The sequence below is a fragment of the Babylonia areolata genome, chromosome 11 (assembly GCF_041734735.1).
Source record: "Babylonia areolata isolate BAREFJ2019XMU chromosome 11, ASM4173473v1, whole genome shotgun sequence".
NCBI classification, from domain to species: Eukaryota; Metazoa; Mollusca; class Gastropoda; order Neogastropoda; family Buccinidae; genus Babylonia; species Babylonia areolata.
Window position 1 is genome coordinate 28447331 of NC_134886.1, and position 18452 is coordinate 28465782.

Sequence of the window (18452 nt, forward strand, 5' to 3'; positions counted from 1 at the left end):
AAGAAGCCCGCTTTTATGAGAATAATACTTCTGTAAATGCTGCAGTTGTTATTCTCCAGTTTACTTTTAATAAATCAAACCGAATTTTGTGAACTGAAGAATAAACGTGACAGAACTGGTGTTTTTCCCGTAAAAGTGGGTCAAACTCACACGTGTCTTTGTTTGTCGGTCCAAGGTCGTCAAGTTTGCTTTAGCTCCGCCCCCTGACCTACCAGTTCAGCTTGACCCAGTTCCTTCATTCCGACCGAAAAAATCTCTTTCTTCACAATAACTTGTAAGATTTACTTGATTTCTGCATAGGAGAGTATGAAACACGTTAGCTGCTCCCATATCAGTTAAACCTTTAAGACAAAAGATGTTTCGGTTCCTTAAAAACAACGCGAAAATACGTGAAGCGAGCGACCGTCAAGTCCTTGGCATTCCAGTTCAAGGACAAAAGCCCGCGTGTTTCGTGAGTGAGTGACAGGCGGAGCCGCCGTACTTTGCATATGGTCTCGCGCACAGCGGCGCCGTTCGATTGGCCCGTCCCACACAGCAGCTATACATAGTCTGCACTTACTTGCTTCGTGAAGAACTGAGAGCGTGAGCTGTGACAACAGTCTTGTAGTCCGAGCACACCCACGAAAACGGTCATTGATATTTTTCCATCGACGAACTAATTAAGAGGACAGCTGCCTGTGCTCAAGTGCCCGATCGACTGAGAAAGTCGATTTGAATGGTGAGTTGTTGCTTTTTGTGTCCCTCCATTTGGACAATTGAATGAGTGGGAGGGGAAGACAGTATATGTGGAATCGCTGGTCTTAACCTGTCGCCGACTGGGAAAGCCTAGTGAACTATTGCCCTAGATTTTGCTTCTTTGGTGGAGATATGTTTGAGAAAGGGTGCAGAGCCGCTAAATATGGCTGCAGGGTTTTTCATCATTGCTGATTTTTATTGGGGGGTTTTTGTGTGTGTTTTTTTTTAATTAGCCAGCCGCCAGTGCCGTCGATTCGAGAACGCAGAATACAAAATTTAAGATGATCGTTCTTTCTGCGCAAACTGTAAAATGCTAAACGCACACAATTGCCACTGATATCGATACCGAATTAACGATGCACCAGACAAATTCTTCCAGAAGAGGAGATACGCATTGAAATCTCTGAGAGGAAAGTTCATGTGTGGAAGGGTAACTGAAACAATTAAAATACAGTCCACATCGGATTTTTTTAAAATAAAATGTTTTTTGAGGGAAGGGTGGTGAAGCAGTGTTAACAGTGTAATAAGAAATAGCATGTGAAACTGAAAATTTGGGTTATGTATAAGACTGTTTTGTAATAAGTTATGTCACGTGATTATTTATATTACTGTTGTTGTATTTGTAAGTTATATTAATGATAATTTGATGACGTGGAACTCATTCTTTCCTGTATGTTACCCATGCCATTAGTCTGTGTGTGTGTGTGTGTGTGTGATTTTTTTTTTCTCTGGGCGTACATACGCAATTATAAATACAAAATAGGAATAAATATAAGTATCCATGTATGAAAATTGCTGACTGAAACATAAATGAAAATACAGATAAAAACTGAAAGGTTTTTACTATATGCCATTGTTGCATTTTAAATGAATACACGTTATTGTTACATTTTTACCCTCATTTGCCCAGTTTCCCCAAACCCTCCATTCATCCACATCTCCCACCCCTTCTAACCGATAATACTCAGATGTATTCATAAATACTTTTACAAAATGTCTTCAATCACCGATATGTGTGACGGGACATTAAACAAAAATTCCTTCCTACGTTATTGTTGTTGTTTTTTTAAAGTCAAAATGATTGTTCATAAAAATGATTTTACGCAATTTGAAAGTATGTATTGGTGACAACTGTGTACTGGTGACTAATATAGTTAATATGTTCAAACGTGGACTTGGTTTTAAAACTGCACAACAGTAGTTCGGTGAAAGTTTGGAATGAATGCAGATTAAGTGCAGGTACGTCATAGGTCCTGAAATTTTAATTGCAAATTGGTCCTGTTTATATACTATATAGCTTCATGAGTCATTTGGCAGAAGCAGTTTCTCTGTGTGTTTGTGTGTGTGTGTGTGTGCGGTGTGTGTGTGTTTTTATAACCCCATGGCGGATAATTATGTAATAACCACTTGATGGATATATACCACGGAAAAAATGAAAATCCTCTAGATATTCTATGAATAGTACCTCTTCTATCAGCTTTTTCAAGCGAAAAAAGAAAGGATAATATACGAAGGAAAAAAGAAAATTCTCTCTCTCTCTCTCTCTCTCTCTCTCTCTCTCTCTCTCTCTCTCTCTCTCTCTCTCTCATATTTTTGTGATATCACATTGTTCTAACAAAAGAAAAGCGGGAAAAGTGTGCGGGTGGGGGTGGAGAGGATTATGTAACTTGTATAATTACGACAGTGTGTATCAATGCAAGAGAAAATGCATAGTCAGCGAATCTTGATACATCTGTGTGCCTATAATTATGCATGTATTACTATTATTTCAGTTCATTTCCTCGTGAAAGTTGACCTTTTGATAATGAACCTTGTTTCTCTGCCCTTTTTTTCCGGTCAGTGAATCGCATTTTTTTGTTCTAATTCAACGCTCCTCTGTGTGTGTGTGTGTGTGTGTGCAAGCACCATTATCACTTCATTTCATTTTCTTATGGGCACAGGAACCTATTTCTCATGAAGCTTTTTTTTTCTTCTTTTTCTCCTTCTTTATATTTCATTAACCGAAAACGCACAGCATGACGATTGTGTTTGCCAGTCGCGAAGTTCAGTGACACCAGTGGGATGCAAAAACAAGAGACAACAGGAGTGAAGAGGGTAGTGGTGGTGGTGTTAGGGGAACGGGGTGGGTGGATGGATGGATAATGATGATGCTCATCTGTGACCTGTCCCCCACGCCAGTTCGTTGACCCCATCAGTATGCCCCTGTCTGTCTCTCTCGCTCTCTGTCTCTCTCTCTCTCCGTGTGTCACTTTGTCTCTTTCTGTTTCACATAATCTCCCCCCCCCCCATGTGTCACTATATATGTCTGTTTCATAGATTCTCTCTCTCTCTCTCTCTCTCTCTCTATATATATATATATATATATATATATATATATATATAATTATTCTGTCTATATATATAGAGAGAGAGAGAGGGGGGGGGGTATACATGTATATTGGAGCCTTCACGGTGGAAAAACGATATTAACATAGGGCGGCGGCGGCGGATATAATGACGTAGTTATTTAGAAAGACTGGATGTAGCCAAGGATTCCGCTTCAACATTGATAAAGAGCGACGAACAAAAAAAAAAAAAAAAAAAATGCGGCTCCAGACTAAACGCCCGCTGGTACGTTGACTCCTCATCTACTGTGAGTAGCCAGCATCCGGCGTGCAGCGAAGAACGATCGCAGTTCTTACAGTACACTGCATCCAGTGTCTGTGATACACTATCATGCCGTCAGCGCGTGGACACTGTATGGTCCGTGATCGACTCTCGAAGCGCCAGCTTGTCTGTCCTGGTCACCTTTTGTCTTGGCTTGGGCACCGCCAGTGCGCGTGAAAAGTGCTGGGCCCAGAGTTCCTTAGCCCGTACTTTACACTAGCGCTCGTCACGCAGATGCGCGCGTGCAGACCACAGCTACCACCACCACCACCACCACACACTCAAGTCTTGCTTGACCCATCTCCCCTCTCTCTCTCTCTCTTTCACCTGAACATGCACTACTCTTTCTTTAGTCGTGTGTGTGCGCGTGCTGTATGAACACGTGCGTGCGTGGCATGCATGATGTGGTGGTGTACAGTGTCGGTGAGATTCGCGAAGTCTTGATTCTTGAAATACACATGCGTGCGCGCGCGCGCACTCACACACGCACGCACGCACGCACACACACACACACACACACACACACACACACACACACACACACACACACACACATGGATAACTGTCAACAGGTCTGAACTGAAAACTGCAGACTGCTTAAAACTGTCCCCACCCCTTCTCTCGCTCTCTCTGTCTCTCTCTCTCTCTCTCTCTCTCTGTCTTTGCCTCTGTGTGTGTCTCTCTCTGTCTCTCTCTCTCTCTCTCTCTCTCTCACTCCTGAACCACCAGCTTTTCAACTGCGATCAAAACAAAGGCGTGCATGAATGTGGATGGGGAGGGAGGAGGATACGGGAATGGACCAGATCTTTTTGGGGTGATGTTGTATTGGGGATTGAGGAGGGTTCGAGCCCTCCCTGTCTGGTACTTGTGAGGGGGGGGCGGGGGAGGGGGATATGAGTCAGCGTCTTTCAGTTTTCTACCCCTGTCTTGCCAATGAGATGACGTCATGTCTGTTCATCCATTGATTGGAGAAATGGGGAGGGAGAATGTAGGGGGAGAGGGGGTGGAAGATGGTGGCTGTCCGCGTTCTTCTCTCGGTCTGTTGGGTTTTTTTTCCCCGTCTTCGTTCTTAGATTGGCATGATGTCTCTCTCTCTCTCTCTCTCTCTCTCTCTCTCTCTGTCGATCGAGTCCACTATAATACAGACCCTCTGTCATGTTGAAACCAAAGAGTGTTCGGTCGGAGCACCAACTATATAACTATAATCCTGTATAAATGTGCTGTCTTCGGTTGAGATCCTGAATTGCCACCAAGTTCCACTGAGGTGCACTATACCAGGGATGTGCGCTGCCATGTCTGGTGTGATCCGGTTTGCCTTTTAGTTTAAAGCTCCTCATCTGGTTTAAACAAAATCAATCGTTATTCAGAAAACATGTTCTACACTATGTACACACAGACAGCAGAGCAACAACAAGCTAACAGCTCATATCCTGAATTCTGAAAAGATGCCTTGGTTGGAATTTCCATACTTTCTTATTAATAGAGATATCGACTGACTTTTTTTTTCTCATCCACATAAAAGACCGTATTCCCATTAAAAAAAGGATGCTCAGACTGATTTTCCAAACCTGTTAATGTGATATTGGACTGAACGTTTTTGTGGGGGGTTTTTGTGTGTGTGTGTGTGTGTGGGTTTTTTTTGTTGTTGTTGTTGTTTGTTGTTGTTTTGTTGTTGTTGTTGTTGTTTGTTTTTTTGCTAGTTTTTTGTTTTGTTTTTTTCCTCGCGAATTCTTTCACATGAAAACCCATTTCCACGTACCCTGTGTGTGTGTATGTATGTGTGTGTGATGGATTGTTTCAAGCAGCATTGTCCCAGTACCAATGTAAGTTTATGTGTCCGCTTCGTGTGTGATCTCAAGACACGTTAGTATTAGAAAGAGATTGGTGGAGGGGGGGGGGGTGTAAGTAGGTGGGGGTCGTGAGAGAGAGAAGTGGAAGTTTTTTGTTTTGTGGTGTGTGTTTTTTTTTTTTAAACCAGAATTAAACCAGGTCAATGACATCAAAGAACGACCTACTTTTTCGGTTGGATTTTTTTTTTCTCCCAGCGAAGGGCTCAAAACGGACTGTAGGGCAACGGAGGTGAGAATAGAGGTGGCCTCCTGACCCACCCAAACTGGGGCGCTGTTTACCACATTCCTGTCCCATCCAGGACGAGTTACTTAGCAGGGGGTGGAGGAGAAAATAGGTTAGGGGGGAGTGGCGTAACGTTACCAACTACCGTGCCAACAAAGACTCTATACTATGTACCCAGTCGCTCCGCGCAGTCTTGTTCCCCCCACCACCTCACCCCTCACGCGCAACACAAGACCAAAGCAGCGCTGCTTTTAAAAAAAAAAAAAAAAAAAAAAAGTAGGTGGGGCTTCGCTCGAGAAACTAGGTCAGTCAACCCAGCTCTCACCAACGAATCGAGTCGCGCGATTCATCGCCCCCCTTTTGACGCAAGCGAGATTGCACTAACGACAGCGGGGTCAACGCCTGACTCGCAGCCAATCAGCAGGCGCCTCTCTCGGCAAGCCGGGTCGGCGGAGATGCCCGAAGTAGAATCGGGTGAGGTCTTTGCACTTTTGTCAAGGTTTCGGTGTATGAACCGGCGCTATTTTTACCGCTCGCCGCGTGCTGGCTGACGCAAAATAGCTCCGCAGGTCAATCATCGCTTGCATTCGTCGAGAGAGCGCCGAGGGGAAAGGACGTGTACTGCTCAGCTGTGTGTTAGTTTGAAGGAAAAGGAAATCCTGCCAGTCGTCTAAGTCTACTGTGTCTCGTTGATAGTGTGGAAAAAAAAAGTTGACTTTGATTGTGGGACTGGTTCTTGTTTGTTTTACTTTTATGTGCGTGGAGTTTTTTCCCCGTCGTCATGAGAAATTAACTTGTTTTTTTGACGACCTTGCCTGCACTTCTGATTTGTAACTTCCTTGCAGTTTCATAGTTTTCCAGGAGGTAATAAAAAAAAAACACTTCTTTTCCTTGTGAAAGGGGTTGGGGGGTAACTGACTTTTTTATGTATTCATTGCCAGATTCTGAAATAATAGTTGTGTTTGTCTACCTGCATTCGGGTTGGTTTGTTTTTTTCTTTTCTTTTTGTTTTGTTTTTTCACGTTTTTACTTCCTATCTTGTTCTTTTTTTTTCTCTCTCTCTTTTGTGTGTGTGTTGTTTGTTTAGTCATCGTTATAACTGTTGTCCATCTTCGTTTGTGTTCGCATTTTTACTGGCATCTGCTTTTTTTTTTTTTTTTTTTTTTTTTTTTTATATAATTAGATTTTGTATAACAGGATTTTGTCGTGAATATTTGCGAAGATGCGTGTACCAACTTACGAAAGTTGTAAAACACAAATAAATCATTTAATTAGTTGGAATGGAAAGCTTGATGTACAGTTTAAGCATGTATAATTGTGGCAGTTGTATGTTTGTATTGTCAGGTCTAGTTTTTGCACGTGCCCTTTTAATAAGGATGACCAGTACAGGGTCTTAACTGTATGTGTGTGTGTGTGTTTGATGCAGATCCCCCTGAAGGGAGCGCATTGTTGATGGAGGTGCTATACCGAAACCAACCCGTCTTCGGAGCCCAGCCCGCCGCCATGGTCTACCCTTCCGCCAACTGCCCCAGCCTGTCCTCCCCCATGTTCTCCACCCCCTCCCAGCCCTACACCTGCTACTCCTTCCAGGCCAGCCCCTCCACCACCTCGCCCCACCCGCCCTCCCGCACCCCAACCCCGGAGTACCCTTGCCGGTCCAGGAGCAACCAGGAGAGCATGATGAACGAGGGCACCCCCAACACCGCCACCACCACGCTCAAGTCGGTGCTGAGGGGCGAGGTGCCAGAGGCGTACTCGCACTTCATGTCGTCGTCGCCGCCTGGCTCTGAGGCCGCCGCGGGCCGGCAGTCGCACAGCCCTCTAGGGAAGCGGAAGTGTCCATTTGTGGAGGTGGAGACCCCATCCTGCTGCCCCGGGGGACCCTTTCTAGGCAGGGGGTCTACCACTGTACTCTCCCCGCCCCCCGAGGATGTGCAGACGGAGCCCATGGACTTGTCCTTCAAGCGCCCTTCCTCCGCCTCCTCCTCTGATGACGCCGCCGCCTCTTCCCCGGCCTCCTTCCACCACACCTTTCCCCCGTCCCCTGCCGAGGACCACCAAGGCCACAGCAGCGAGTTCTCCCTGCTCAGGAACCTCCTGCAGGTGGGTAAGACCCTTCAGCCCCCTTCCTCCTCCCCATTCCACTCGGCCTCCCCAACCACCTCCTCTTCCTCCTCAGCCAACAGCGATCGGAGTTGCGACTCCCCCTGCAGCTCAGAGTCCGGGTATCCCACCACCACCACCACCCGCCACCTGTGCGGCTCCACCCGCGTGACGCTAGCCAAGAAGAACATGTACCCGGTGTCGGCCCGCGTGTCGGACTGGCTGGTGAAAGTGGTGCAGTTCGCCCACTCGGTGAGCTGCTTCCGGGAGGACCTCACCCCTGGCGACCAGTTCACCCTGCTCCTCAACTCGTGGAGCCGGCTCCTGCTGCTGTTCATGGCCGAGAGCAACTTCCAGTTCGTGGTCACCCCGCTGAGGACGGACCCTTCTTCCGTGGCGGAGGGTTCCTCCGGTTCCTCGGAGGCGGCGGACTGTTTGCCGTCCCCAGACGAGCCCACCATGAAGTCGGTGGAGGCCATTCAGACCTTCATCCGCAAGTGCCAGCACATGGGGGTAGAGTCTGAAGAGTACCACTACCTCAGGATGCTGGTGCTGTTCAATTCTGGTGAGTATGCTGCGTATGTGTGTGTGTGGATGGAAAAAAGTATTTGTTTGGGTGGGTGGTGTGGTTGTGTTTGTTTTGGTGTGCGTGCACATGTGTGTGTGGTGTTTTGAAAGTGAATGGATGTGAAGGAATCGGTGTTCGAGTTGTGTGCTCTCTCTCTCTCTCTCTCACACACACACACACACACACACATATATATACACAACACACACGATGTATAAAGGTGTACGCATGAACTCTATTTTTTTCCTCTCTCCATATGTTCAGATGCAGACCTAGAATACACAGACCGTCATTCAGTACACCAAGCAGAAGGTTGGGGGAGGGGAAGGGGCGTGGGGGGCAGTTGAGGAGAGGACACCTGCTTTAGTTTTTGAACTTTTGGTTCCTCTTTGTGACCGCAATCCTCACTCGCCCGTCTGTTTTACGTGCCCCCCCCCCCCCCCCCCTCCTCTCTCTCTCTCTCTCACACACACACAACACACACGATGAATACACAGACCGTCATTCAGTACACCAAGCAGAAGGTTGGGGGAGAGTTGAGGAGAGGACACCTGCTTTAGTTTTTGCACAGGTTGTTGCCTTATGAGACCGCAACCCTCACTCGCCCGTCTGTTTCACGTGCCTTTCTCCGGCTCTCTCTCTCGCTCTCTCTATCTCTGTGTGTGTGCCTGAAAAGTGCATTTGTCCTTCAACTGATTATCACACCCGGCTGGCAGAGTAGCAGTAGCAAGCACCACCCTCACCCCACCCCACCTCACTCCCTCTCCCATTTTTCTCCTTAAATCTCCAGGGGTACCGTCACTGTTCTTCCAGCCAGTGTCCAAGCACCGGGCGCTATAGAGGGAGGGAGGGAGAGGGCAAAAGGTGAAAGGTCGACCAGGCAAGACCCAAAATGGTCAAGGTAGCAAGCGGTCAGTGAAGTCCGAAAAGAAAGAAAGAAGAAAAAAACGGGGGGGTGGGGGGGGGACTTGTCACCAGTGAGTGCCTTCCTTGCATTGCTGGTTTTCCTTCCTTTTTACACATGAGCAACAGTGCAGAGGAGAGAGGAGAAAAAAAAAGAATAGACAGGCATCAGAGAGAGAGAAAAGGATGGATGGATAAATGGAACGGGGAGGGAGAAGAAGCGGAAAAGGGGTGCGTGATGATGGTTAGGGGCGGTTGGAAGGTCAAGTCAGGACACGGGACTGCACTCACCCTCAGATCAGAATAGAAGTTTTGTCCAGTTCAGGGTCATCATGCATACACCCCCCTTTCTCCTCTTACTCTCCCCCTCCTCCTCCCCCTTCCACCACCACCATACTAACCCTTCCCTCTCTCTGACCTCCCGTTACCCCCCCCCCCTCGTCCGTCCCTTCCCAGCACCAACAACCCACCACGCTTGACCAAGAAGACGAGGACGAGTTTTGTGCGAAGGACAAAGAGCTGCGCTGGTTGTTTCAAATGGAGAAGGGGAGAGAGAGAAAAGAAAGAAAGAAGGCCGATAAGATGAGGTCACCCACCTTACTTACCTACCTATATATCAGCCGAGTAATTCGTGGTATGGCTGGGGAGTGTAGAAGGGGTCGGTCTAATAAAGACAAGTAGCCGGGTCTGATAGAAGGGAAGAGGAAGAGATTTTTTCATGATTCAGTCGACAAACCCGGTTGTGTGTATAAAAAAGGAAAGAGGGATTATGAGGGGATTCGTGTGTGTGTGTGCGGGAGAAGGGGTGGAGTGTGTGTGTGTGTGTGTGCAAGCACTTGTCTTGCTCAAGTACTTGCTTTCACAGTGCTAAACACCACTACTGACCAGGAAGAATACGATTCCTTTCACAAAATGTATTTTGTAATTTTCTTTCTCAAAAAAGAAGAAAAAAATGACTTTCTCATTATTGACATGTACTGTCGATGAGGATTCATATTATAAGTTGGCATGTGTAACTGGAGGTTGACCACCTACCAAACGAACACTGACGGAATGATATTTAATATTAAAAAAAACAAGCAATAATTAAAATAAAAAGTCCCTGCAGTGAATGTCAGAAATAACTTGCTGTGACGTAGATCCCCACTGCCTTGCACGTGTACGTTAAGTAAGCGAGATTTTTATACAAGCGGTCTCTTGCTTAATGCGAGGCGACGGACCATGGCTGTTCGACTGGTCGAGATTATAGGACTGGGCTAACCCGCACGCACAGGGAATGATTATTTTCCTCCTTTCTCAGAAGGACAATCGATAAAACCGTTGGACGGCTTACTATACCCCCCCACCCCCCCAAAAAAAGTATCGTTGGGTAACGGTTTTCAGTGATCTGGAAATAAACGTAACAATCCATTACCGTTGACATACTAGGAGCGGCTGACCCGAAGCTCATTTAAAAAAAAAAAAAAAAATAAAAAAAAATCGACCTGTAGAACATGAGTATGGATATATATATATATTACAACCTCTCTCTCTCTCTCTCTCTCTCTCTCTCTCTCTCTCCTCTCCCTCCTCTCTGATCAAGTACAGGGATTGTGACACACACACACACACACACACACACACACACACACACACACACACACACACACACAGAAAGAGACAGAGAGAACACACACACACGAGACCGAACGACCAGCTGGTCAGCCGACATAACTGCACATCGCACATGCGTTCACACACACACACACACACACACACACACACACACACACGTGTGATCGATTCTGCCGCAGCAGCCAGCGGCGACGTACTACGACTTCACGAACGCAGCAACGGTGTTGTGCACGCGCGGCCACAGTTGCGAGCTCGTGTCATTGCCGCAAAGAACGTCGCCCCATGTTTGTTTCGTGTGCAGGTACGGTCTCGGTCTCGATCTCGCGAGCGACTGACTTGGCCTGAAGATCACGGCGACATTTTTGCCTGCTTGACATGTTCGGAAGTCGCGAAAGAAAGGAGTTGAAGGAAAGAAGAGGAAAAGAACGAGAATCTGTCGCCGCGACATGTCGTCGGCTATTTTAGAGTCGGTTCGTTTAGTTGGTGGGCTCTCGATCGGCGATGCCGCGTTTGAGCCGGTTCGGAAAGAAATTTAAGTGTTTATTTTTTATTGTTTTGTTTTGTTTTATTAATTGATGTCAGACGTTTACTCATGGCTCTTGCGCCACGTCGTCTGTTCATTTGATAATATCGAATATATATACACGCACACACACACACACACACACACACACACACACACACACACACACACACACACACACACACACACACACACACACACACACACACACACACACACATACATACATACGGAGAGAGAGTTAACAGTGAACGAAACCGGTAATGGATGACATCTATTTCAGATTTGTGTGCGTGTTATTTTGATTATGAATAGTCATGGCTGCAGAGTTGGACCCCAATATAAGAGCGTGGTTACAGTCCTGAATCAAGTCCAAGGTCGCTTTGAACAGAGAAAATTGTTAAGCAACTTTGGCTTAGACAGTAATGCGACTTCCCCCAGGCCCAATCCCTCCTTCATCTCTCACCATTTTGTCTGTGCCTTGTTTTAGACGCTCAGGTTCTTAACCACGTTACAACACTGACTATAACAGTTGGACTGCCTGCAAATGTAATCGGTTGCTTTGAGGTTATGAATTGTGTTGACATTTTCATGATTTCATTTCTGTATCGGTCTTGCCGTCTGCTCGCTCTCTCCCCTCTCTCTCTCTCTCTCTCTCTCTCTCTCTCTCGGCTTCTCCAAATTCTTTCTCTAAGTGATTTGTTTTTGAAACAATTAATCGAACGCTAAGGCTGACAACCTCTCTGAAATACGAACAAGATGAAATGATTATTTTTTTATGAATACACACTTCAAACGTTATTTATTGTCTTTGGAACGGGAAGATATTATTCCCCCAGCTTCTGTTTCCCAGAGAGGGGGGTAGTCAGGGGGGGGGGGGGGGGGGGGGGGGGGTCATCTGTCTCAACATTTCAGATAATTGAAGTGCATGTGAACTTGGGCCAACCAAACAAGAAAAAGCTCAGAGGTCGATGGTAGTGAGGTGTCTGGCCGGGGGGGGGGGGGCCAGGTTGTTGGAAAGGGGTTGGGGGGGGGGGGTGTAGGGGATACACGTCAAGTCAGTGCTTCGTGGCATGGTTCTCAAACCTCACCCCCACCCCCCCAGTCCCCATCACCCCTCTTAGCACTCCACCCTCCCTCCCCAAACCTCATCACTAGCACTTTTTTTTTCTTTTTTTTTTAAGAAAAAATAGTGGAAGTGGAGGTTGACAAGGTGGTAGGGAAGGGAGGGTGGGTGGGGAGGGGTGGAGTTGGGTTGGTATGGAGCGAGGACGAAGGCAAGAAGAGGACGTTCACACGAAACATCTCAGAGGTCGACGACCTCTTGGCAACGGCGGCCGTAGCGGTGGCTGACGGCGGCGGCGGCAGTAAGTGACGAAGCGCGCGCTCTCTTTCCCTTCCCCTCCCTCCCCCGCCACCCTCCCCTCTCTCCCTCTCTCTCTCTCTCGTGGTGTCAAAGGCGCCTCGTAGTAGTAGGGTTCGCTTGCCGATAGACCCTAAGTGGTGCAGCGGCAGGCGGCTTGCTAGAAGTGGTGGTGGTCGCTCGCACACACACTCACGGTACAGGGTCTTGCTGCTGGCTCTTTGTCAACGACTACTAGTCAGTGGTCGCCGACCTTTCCCGCCCGTTCGCCTGCCTCCTCGCCTGGCCTTGCCTGGCCTTTTTTTCTTCTTCTTTTTTCTCCCCCCCCTTCCCCTCCCCTCCATCCCCTCCCCAGACAACCAGCGAATGAACGGCTCGCTCGCTTCGGCAACAAGAAGAGATTATTTTTTTAAAGAAGTTGGGTGGTGGTGATGTGTTCTGTGGGAAGTAATAGATCGAGCTCTCGAGACCATCGACCCCTCCCCCCCCCCTCTCTCTCTCTCTCTCTCTCTCTCTCTCTCTCGGCCACTGGCAACAGTAAAAGAACAATTACTTCAAACTCAAGGTCGTAGTTAGTACTTGGGATGAAGTTCCGCTCCTCCCCCTTCCCCCACCCCTCCCACCACACGCACACCCCCCCCCACCCCCCCTCTTTTTCCCCAAGGCAGATTTTTAGATTTTTTTTCCCCCCTGTTTCAAGTGCAAGTCATCAATCTGTACTTAACTGGTCCCACCTCAGTGAGAAAGAAGGTACTTTGAACGTTGCACACGTACCAACGCACGCATGACCTCCACCCTCTCGCCTTGTGTGGTGGTGGATCAGCTGACGATGATTATTATAATAACCAGTAAAATGTCGGTCAACGAACGGAGGGCAATGTTCGGAGAGGACATTGACCTGACTCAACCAGACCACCAAAAAAAAAAAAAAAAATACACACACACACACACACACACACACACACACACGTATATCACGGGGTCGCAAAACAAGATCGATGGTAGATTGGGACAGGACCATTCCTTTATGACGGATTCATACACACATACACACACATACATACATACATACATAAGACACTTGTGTGCACGCACGCGCGCACAGAAGAAAGCTAAAAAGAGGGAATCCCTGATGGTTTGTTTTTTGTTTGTTTTTTTAACTCAGAAGCTGCAGACAACAAATAACACTTTTATTCATGGGAGCAGGTGGTGGTGGTGGTGTTTTTTCCCTGTTGGTGTGGTTCAACGCAAAACTCTAATGAAGGTTTATGCACCTTTGATAAACCATCACTGCCGAACGAAGTCCTTTGTTCTGTTGGCCTGGCCTCTCTGTCCGTCTCCTTCCCTCCTCTCGTCTCATCTCCATCTCTCTCATTCCTTCTGCTTTCCCTCTCTGAATCTTCTGGCACGTTCATCAAAGAAATTTTTTTTTTTTTTTTTTTTTTTTTTTTTTTGAAAGAAAATAGGAGAGAGAAAAAAATGTGTGTGGAGGACAACATCCCAAAAAGGGGACACACAAGATAGCACGCTACCTTTGCAAAGCCTTGTGCAAATATGTCTTCCCTTTTTCGTCTGCTTGTTCGACAGAGCCGCTTTCTTTTTGGTCGACGAACAAAGGCACAGATTTGGTTCAGTGTTTTGTTTCCCCCCTGTTTCTGACCTGGCCAACCACGGAGGTGGAAGGAAGTTTGCTGTTCCGTTTTTGGGGTTGTTTTTTTGTCAACAGTAGAACCCACCCCCCCCCCCCCCCCCCCCCCCCCCACACACACACACACACTCCTGTCCCGTCAGCATTTCTAACCTCCATCCCCCTCGATCTGTCTCTGTCTGTCTGTCTCTCTCTCTCCCTCCAACTCAGAAGATCCTTTCCCTCATTGGCATTATTCTTTTCATCATATCACTCTCAAATACTCAACATGTTTTTTCTCTGTGTGTGTGTTTCACAGGTAACGCTGGTGTGAATGAGGCAGCGAAGGTGGACGGCTTCAACTCGCAGATCCAGAAGTCCCTCCAGCAGCACGTGCACAGCACGCGCCCCCGCGACGTGATGCACTACTCGCGTCTGCTGATGTGCCTGCCCTCGCTCTACGGCATCAGTGCCAACATGGTGGAGCGTCTCTTCTGCCGGCACATCGACCGGACCTTCTCCTCCCCGTCCTCCTGCTGCTCCTCCACCTCTGCTTCGACCACCTTCTCCATGGGCTCTTTGCTGAAGGAGCTGATGCGTAACATGGACAGGTGAACAGAAGGGAGAAAGCTGTAGGAAGGAAAAAGGAACAACGGGGCATCAGTTGATGAACAGCCACAGACTGTTTATTTAATTCCTGAGAAAGCTCCCACACACCCACCCCCCCTTCTCTCAGGGTCTTGTGGAGGGGGGGGGGGATTTTGGGTGACTATGGTTCACTTGCAACAATATCGCATGACCATGTCTGGATTCCTGGTGATATGACTGACACAGATATGCTGGAAGAGACCAAGTTATGATGATGATGCATTTGTCTGCAAGCCAAGAACTGCGACACTTGTCGTTTGCCAGACGAAGTGAAATGACTGACTTGAAGTTTAATTGATGAAATTAAACTAAGGACCGAGTGAGAAGGTTGGTTTGGCCTGTGCGACCACCAGATAATGGACTGATGCAAGGGTATATGATATATATATAAATATTTTGTGTGTGTGAAGGAGGATGTTTTCTCATTGAAACACAAAAAAGACAATGTCTGGGCTTTCCTCTAACAACATAGAATCTCATGTCTTTGTTATTTATTTGTCCTCATGTCTTTTGTTTGTTTGTTAGTTCAAGTCATGCCTACTGTAAATCATCTTTCACTGGTTCCTCAGTACATCCCTGCACTATATGGGGAAGAAACCAGTTTGCACAGATTGTGAGAGAATCGGATGGCTGTGCTTGATAGTTTGTGAAAGATGCAGTCACGTGCACATAAAGGCACACAAAAGTTAACATGAACATGCATGATCAAAAAATGTGTGCACGCACGCTTGGCATACAAAAAGACTGGTTTGAAACAGCTGCAAGATATCTGGTTTCGTTTCTCACCCCCTTTGTCAGATTGTACATTCAACTTTAAACATATCAATATTTTTTTGTCATGTCTGCTTGGCTTCATCTTTGTGCTGGTGAAGTTTGAGGGTTTCATTTTAAAATCTTTTGGGGTCAGGGGGAAACATTTGTTTTTTTTATATTGTGGGATTGATGGTGAAGTCTCAACTCGAAAGCATTAGGGGGGGTGGGGGGATGCTTGCAATCAACATAAAACTGTGATGTTCATGTCCTCGGCTGTATTTAAATGTATTCATTGGTTGGACATGCTTCATAATCATTTTTTTGTATAAATCATGAGAATTTTGGTCTGTTACCTTTCTTAAAAAAAATCTTGAAGGGGTGGTTGAACTTTTACCAAACCTTTCCTCTCCACCTTTTTTTTTTTTTTTTTTTTTTTTTTTTTTTTTTTAAATAATATACTTACTTGCATCATCTTACTTGCATCATCTTGCCATGTTGACGTCATATACAGACTTCTGATCTGCATATGACAGTGACGAGTGTATAAAGTGATGGGAAAAGTATTGATTACTTGAAGTTACTTCAGAATGAATGTACAGTGATTGTATAAACTATGGAAAGGCTGTCTGTACTGCCTGAATACATTACCATTGTTTGGTTTGCGTGTTCATACATTTGTTTGGGGATGTAAATTACATAAACTGAAAGGAATCAATGATAAATTTCATCTCCTGACATAACCCCCACCCCTCCCCTGCTCTCAGCACCGTTGCAGATGTAAAGTTCTACAAATCTTTCCATATTTGATTACCATAAGCCATTGAAGATTCCATTGCAAAGCGTTTGTATTGGGACAACCATTGTGTAATGCACAGTGAAAGAAAATCTGCTGAAATTCTACCAAATCTTGTCAGTCCCACCTACTGCCTTTTTACCCACTGCCTACCCATCCCAGGACCAAGAAGGGGAAAAAAACACACACACACAAACTTTTCCATCTAATCTGGACCAAGATCTTGCAATATATGTCCAGAGAGTACATGTACGAATAGTATTCATTATCAGTTCTGTTTCATTCCATGGTTGTTTCATGTACTGCTGTTGTTCCAAAGGTGTGTAGGGGAAAGTCTTCACAGCCTTGTATTCTGCCTCGCATCTTTCCTGGAAGAAAAGTTTATCTTTTCAGACACAAATTGGTCCCATTTTTATATACTTACATGTATATGGAATGGAAATCAATGTGTGGAGATCAGTGAAAGACATAAAGCAACCTGGCATTAGTGTTTGTGATCTATTTTAAAGACAGCTAGAAAGAAACATTGTTGAATTAACTCTCTCCATACGAACAGCGTTTCATCCCAATTACCATCATCAAAATGTTGCAAGCGGAACGCTCTTATACTGAAGAGGTGAATGTTGACAAAGAATACCACAGTTCTGATGACGGAAGCTAAAGATTGGGTCATTCAGACACCCACTGGACATCCTAGGGGTCTGTGTAGAGAAGAAGAGAGGACTGGCCGTACTGAGTGAGTTAAGGGTTAAATGTTCCATGGCTTCAGGCAACAGAAAACGAAGGGAGGATATTCCCATTCTTTATTCCCCATCCCCCCCCCCAAAAAAAAAAAGGGGAGGGGGAACTTTGAGGCAGTTTATGTTCTTCAGGCTCATGTCTAATAGTTGTAATGGCTTCCCTCCCTCCCTCTTGCTATAATTATAACACATGGTCAGCATTAACAATTGCAGATAAATTCCACAAAACAAACATCTGCTTCATTTTCACTCTTATTCTTTGTCGCCAGAAATGTTCTGCCTCCAGCAAGGCTGTAGGGAGTTGACAGGACACACACACCCGCTTGATAGCAATGTGGTCCATTAGAATGTTTGCCTGCCCTTTTCATTCACACGCTTGAGTTCAAAAGCACAATGTGATTTATCTTAGAAGAGCATCAAACTAAATTATACATCAAGCATGTTTATGCATTGATTTGAGACAGATTTCTTTTTCTAACTTGTATGCATTGATTTAGTTAAGAAAGGTATGTTTTAAGTTATTTGCACATTTGGAATGGTAAAAATGTGTTTGTGTGTGCATGAGTTTCTCTTTGGTAGTTTCAGGAAAGATCTCCATTAATAATGAATATAGGAGAAAAGTTGAGAGAGGAAATAGAAGTGTGTTTTTTTTCTTTCCCCCCAAACACTTGAAGATTACACAAAGCTCCTCATTGTACACACAGAGATTGATTCCGACCAGATGATGCCTGCAATTTGATAAAAGTGAAGATACCCTCATGGAGGTTGAGAAATGTGTGGATTAAGAAATTGTTGTTATGTACATACCTGAAAGTTATTGCTCTGCAGATGATGATGGATTGTAATTTATTTGTATGTATGTTAAGTGCGCTTGCTTGAGCAGTGATAAGAATGAAGATGGCGCATGAGTATTTATTTATTTATTCCTGTTCTGGTAATGTCTATTATGGTGGTGCTTGCGTGAAAGGCCCCAGAACATGGATATTCAATGTTTTGTAGTCAATTGGATTGTGTAATTTATTGGTGAATAAATTATTTGAAGATGATTTGAGTCTTTCTGACTTGGTGATAATGGACTCATGTGGGTGTGCGTGTGTTGAAAGCACGTTAATATTTCTGTAATGGGAAATGAAACTAGAGCACCCATGCACGCACACACACACATGCATGCATGTATCCACATTTGTATGTATAACATGTACATGGAAACCTACTTGAAAACACATTTCTCTCTCTCTCTCTCTCTCTCTCTCTTTCACTCTCACGCATGCACACACACACACTCTCTCTCTCTTTCTCTCTCTCTCTCCCACACTCGCTCTTGCTCTCTTGGGCGTGTGCAGAGAAGGAAGGCTGGAACAAA

The 18452-nt window shown here is 45.8% G+C and overlaps 1 protein-coding gene across 2 annotated transcripts; it reads left to right on the top strand.

The window, feature by feature from the left end:
* The first annotated feature begins 546 nt into the window (after positions 1-546).
* On the top strand, positions 547-18135 carry LOC143287635 (uncharacterized). Of its 2 annotated transcripts, none has more exons than XM_076595755.1 (3): positions 547-718; positions 6881-8122; positions 14475-18135. In XM_076595755.1, the coding sequence occupies exons 2-3, from the start codon at positions 6907-6909 to the stop codon at positions 14768-14770; spliced, it is 1512 nt and encodes a 503-aa protein (XP_076451870.1). In that variant the 5' UTR covers positions 547-718; positions 6881-6906; the 3' UTR covers positions 14771-18135. The 2 variants fall into 2 exon arrangements, with proteins under 2 accessions (XP_076451870.1, XP_076451868.1); XM_076595753.1 differs by lacking the exon at positions 547-718 and adding an exon at positions 5953-6318.
* The last annotated feature ends 317 nt before the right edge of the window (positions 18136-18452 follow it).

Coding starts and splice junctions, on each gene's coding strand:
- LOC143287635 (XM_076595755.1), top strand. CDS start 6,907: ATGGAGGTGCTATACCGAAACCAACCCGTCTTCGGAGCCCAGCCCGCC. Junction 8,123..14,474: donor GCTGGTGCTGTTCAATTCTG/GTGAGTATGCTG, acceptor TGTGTTTCACAG/GTAACGCTGGTGTGAATGAG.